The 3,520-nt window shown below is 62.2% G+C and overlaps 1 protein-coding gene across 1 annotated transcript in view; it reads left to right on the plus strand.

Moving 5' to 3' along the window:
• The window catches only part of SLC25A28 (solute carrier family 25 member 28), a 5,425-nt gene extending 2,366 nt beyond the window's left edge, over positions 1-3,059 (plus strand). The window contains exons 2-3 of the mRNA XM_026050658.1: positions 189-616; positions 2,093-3,059. Coding sequence (XP_025906443.1) covers positions 189-616; positions 2,093-2,610 — 946 coding nt within the window. The 3' untranslated portion in view covers positions 2,611-3,059. The remainder of the gene's footprint in view (positions 1-188; positions 617-2,092) is intronic.
• The last annotated feature ends 461 nt before the right edge of the window (positions 3,060-3,520 follow it).

A 3,520-nucleotide genomic window follows, 5' to 3' on the forward strand; every position in this document is an offset into this window, starting at 1 on the left:
GCTCGGCCTCCGGGCGTTAAAGCCGCCGGCGGGGCCGCCCGCGCGTGCAGCCCGCGGCGCTGCCCGCCCCGGTCTGTGGCGAGGAGCAGGTTGGGGGCAGCTCCCGCGGCCGCGGGGCCGCCCGCTCGGCTGCTTCCGGAGGCCTCGCTGCCCCGGTGACTCGTGCGCCCGGGAGCCGCTGCGTGGAGCGGGGCACGGCCTGCCAGGGCACGTGTAAGGGCCCGGCCCCTTCCTCCTCCTCATTGCCGTGCAGGGGGTGCAGTGACACTCGCTGTCCTGTGGGATCCCTGTGAGTCCGTGTCACTCTCCCAAGGGACAGAGTCCCAGCTGGCCCGGGGCCTGGCAGAGCTGCTGTCCTCGCTCTCCTCGCTGAACTCTTTCGGGGTGGGAGCTGCTGAGGACGGGCCCTCCGCACGGACAGGAGAGGGAGGCCGCCTCTGCATCTCGCCCTTTCCCGGGGGGCTCCTCCTTTGCTCTGGCGGGGGCCCCGGGCTGGCGGTGGAGCCCCGGGGTCTCTCGCCTCCTCCTGCCCTCACATGCGGCAGTTCTTGTTTTGCAGGTGCAGCCGGGTGTGTAGCAACGCTGCTCCACGACGCGGCCATGAACCCTGCAGAAGGTAACGATGATCCTGTCCTCCCCGGAGGGTCTGGGAGTGGGAGCTGCCCGGGCGGCTCCGCTCCTCTCTGTGGCACCGGGGGGGACTTTCCTCGCTGCTCTCCTGACCGCAAGGATCCAGCAGACACTAGTGCCGGCAGCTCCGTTTAGGGAGCTGCTAGTTACGGAGCAGGGTAGGTAGAAGCAATTTGTTCTTGGAAAACTGGCTAGTCCCAGCCTAGGAGCAAGGAGAGAAGCAGCCCTGTGCCCCGTGTTTTGTGTTGTTTGTTGGAGCAGCAGAGGAAGCAAAAGAGAGACGCGATCCTCACTGATGAGGAAGCCGTTCCAGGGGAATGGCAGGAGACTGGACATTGTTGTGGTGAGATGGCTGGAAGATGTGTGATGTGAGCTGCCCTTCTGTGTTTGGGGAGGAAAAGAAACGATGAGATGCAAAAGGCATGGTAGAGAGCTTGGGAGAAGGGAGATCTTGTCTCGTGGAGCTTCTGGAGAAGGCTGGTTTTGTTAAACCTGGTATGAAAAAGGCAGAGACTATCATCACAGCCTACGCATATGGTGGGAGGAGAGGGGAATGCTGAGTAAAGATCAGTCCCATTTGGGGGGCATTATGTTGCTTCCTGAACATCAGAAGGCGTGTGACAGCAGGAGAGGAACGAGCTGTGGTGCTGGCTGAGAGCAGCCCCGGGGCGAGCGCGATAGCGGCAGCGCTGCCCGGGGCCTTGCGGCTGCCCAGGGCGCCTCAGGGCTGGCGCAGCCGCTCCGTGCTCCCTGACTGCCTCGTTGGGGGTGCCAAGCCGAGGCTGTGGGGGGGCCATTGAGGCCTGTGGAGGCCTGTGCAGCCAGCGAGGCCGCCGGGCCGCTCGCAGCGCGGCCGTGACCGAGGCGCGAGCGGCTGCTCTGGCCGCGCTCCTGTGGCTCCTTCCCCGGAGCGGCTCTTCCTGTGGCAGCCGCGGCACTCGCTGCAGCCGCGTTGGCCTTGGCTCCTCGTGGGCGCCCTGCGGGGCAGGGGGCAGGTCGGGCGGGTGCTCGGCTCTGTTTCCTTGGCCGGTACCGCGTCCTCATGGGCTGTCGCTCCAGTCGTTCTGGAGCCACAGGTTCCTACTCGTCTAGAGGTTCTGCCTGGGCAAAGCCAGAGCAGCTAGAGGAGAGGTTCCCTAGCTGCAGAGTAGAGCTGCAGCGGTGCACGGGGTAAGTTGGTCACTCGGGGTGGGGGAGATGGGCAGGTTGGACCTCGGTGCGAGGATGTTCCTAGGACAGGCTGTAGCGGCTGCAGCGGTTGCAGGTGATGGTCACGCTGTGTGTGACGGCGGTGCCTGGCACAGGTCCCCACCGGGGGACATGCAGGATGTTGCTGTCAGAGCTCTCAGCCGTGTGGCTGCAATCCCGGGCGTTCGCAGCAAGCCGGGCTCCGCACTTACCCTTTTTCTCTCCTGTTCCTCTCCGTGCCTGCGGCCTGGCTGCTGCCGCCGTCCGTCCGCAGTGGTCAAACAGAGGATGCAGATGTACAACTCGCCTTACCAGCGTGTGACGGACTGTGTACGGACTGTGTGGCGCAACGAAGGGGCTGGAGCTTTCTACCGCAGCTACACCACCCAGCTCACCATGAACATCCCCTTCCAAGCCATTCACTTCATGACCTACGAGTTCCTGCAGGAGCAGCTCAACCCGCACAGACAGTACAACCCAAGCTCCCACATGGTCTCCGGGGCCTGCGCGGGGGCTGTCGCTGCTGCTGCCACTACCCCTTTGGACGTTTGCAAAACGTTGCTCAACACCCAGGAGTCCCTGGCTTTGAGCTCCAACATCAGCGGACACATCACAGGCATGGCCAATGCCTTCAGGACGGTGTACCAAGTGGGCGGTGTGACTGCCTACTTCAGAGGGGTCCAGGCTAGAGTCATTTATCAGATGCCCTCGACGGCGATTGCCTGGTCTGTGTACGAGTTCTTCAAATACATCCTCACCAAGCGCCAGGAGGAGCGGCGGGCTGGGAAGTGAGCCAGAGCCGAAGCCTTTTGCAGACCTGCTTCACCTCCCCTCCTGGTTTGTCTTCTGACCCTCTGCCTTTTGGTTTGGTTTGTGCTGAAGAGAGGGGGCAGCAGAGCCCTTCTGGGTTCAGCAAGGCCACTTCTTGCCTGTGGCTGCTGCAGCCCTGCCCAGGCTGCACAGCTCCTGCTCTCCTCAACGAGATTTCCTGCTGAAAGCTACAGCCCAGGTTGCTCCCCCGTGCACTTCATCGGAGCTGTGCTCCTGTCCTTCCCGTCACAAAAACCTCCACTAATGCAAAGCTCACCCGTTTCCGGAGGGGAAGGTGAATGGAGGGTAAAGCTGAGCTCGCAGTCGCCGTGGGAGGGGCAGCAGCACTGCCTGGGATGCCGAGGGCTCTCGCCTGCCTTCTGGCTGAAGCGAAGTGGAAGCCTTGCCGTTGTCTTGTAGCACGCACACGTGAAGCTGCCTGCCCTGGCATGCTGGGTGGGGAAGGATGGCACTTGAGGAGGGGAGTCTGGGGGTTTGTTACTGTTCCTGCTCTTGACACCTCCAATAAAAACAGTTCTGCTCTGTTCTTATGTCCTGTTTACTCCCAGAGGGCCCAGTTTAAGCAGTCGTGAGGGATATTTCTCTGTGCCTAATGCTGGGCTCTTTTGGAGGGCTGCTTGATAAGGTGGCGTGTTTGAAACTACCCACTGGAAAGTTGGGAGCAGGAAGGGGACAGACATGGCAATGTGCTCAGTGGAGTCTCGTGTACGAAGGACGGAAACGTCTTCTGCAGCCCTGCTCAGGAATCTGAGGGAGGAAGGCACAGTGCCCTGCTCATCCTTTGGGCTATCCCTCTGCTGAGAGTTGCACCCTGGAGCCTGCCCTGAGGGAGCTGGGGGTGTGAGGTAAAGAGAGGAAAAAGGAGGGGGTC

This window comes from Nothoprocta perdicaria, unplaced genomic scaffold (assembly GCF_003342845.1).
Source record: "Nothoprocta perdicaria isolate Ctin4 unplaced genomic scaffold, notPer1 scaffold_7, whole genome shotgun sequence".
Classification (NCBI taxonomy): Eukaryota; Metazoa; Chordata; class Aves; order Tinamiformes; family Tinamidae; genus Nothoprocta; species Nothoprocta perdicaria.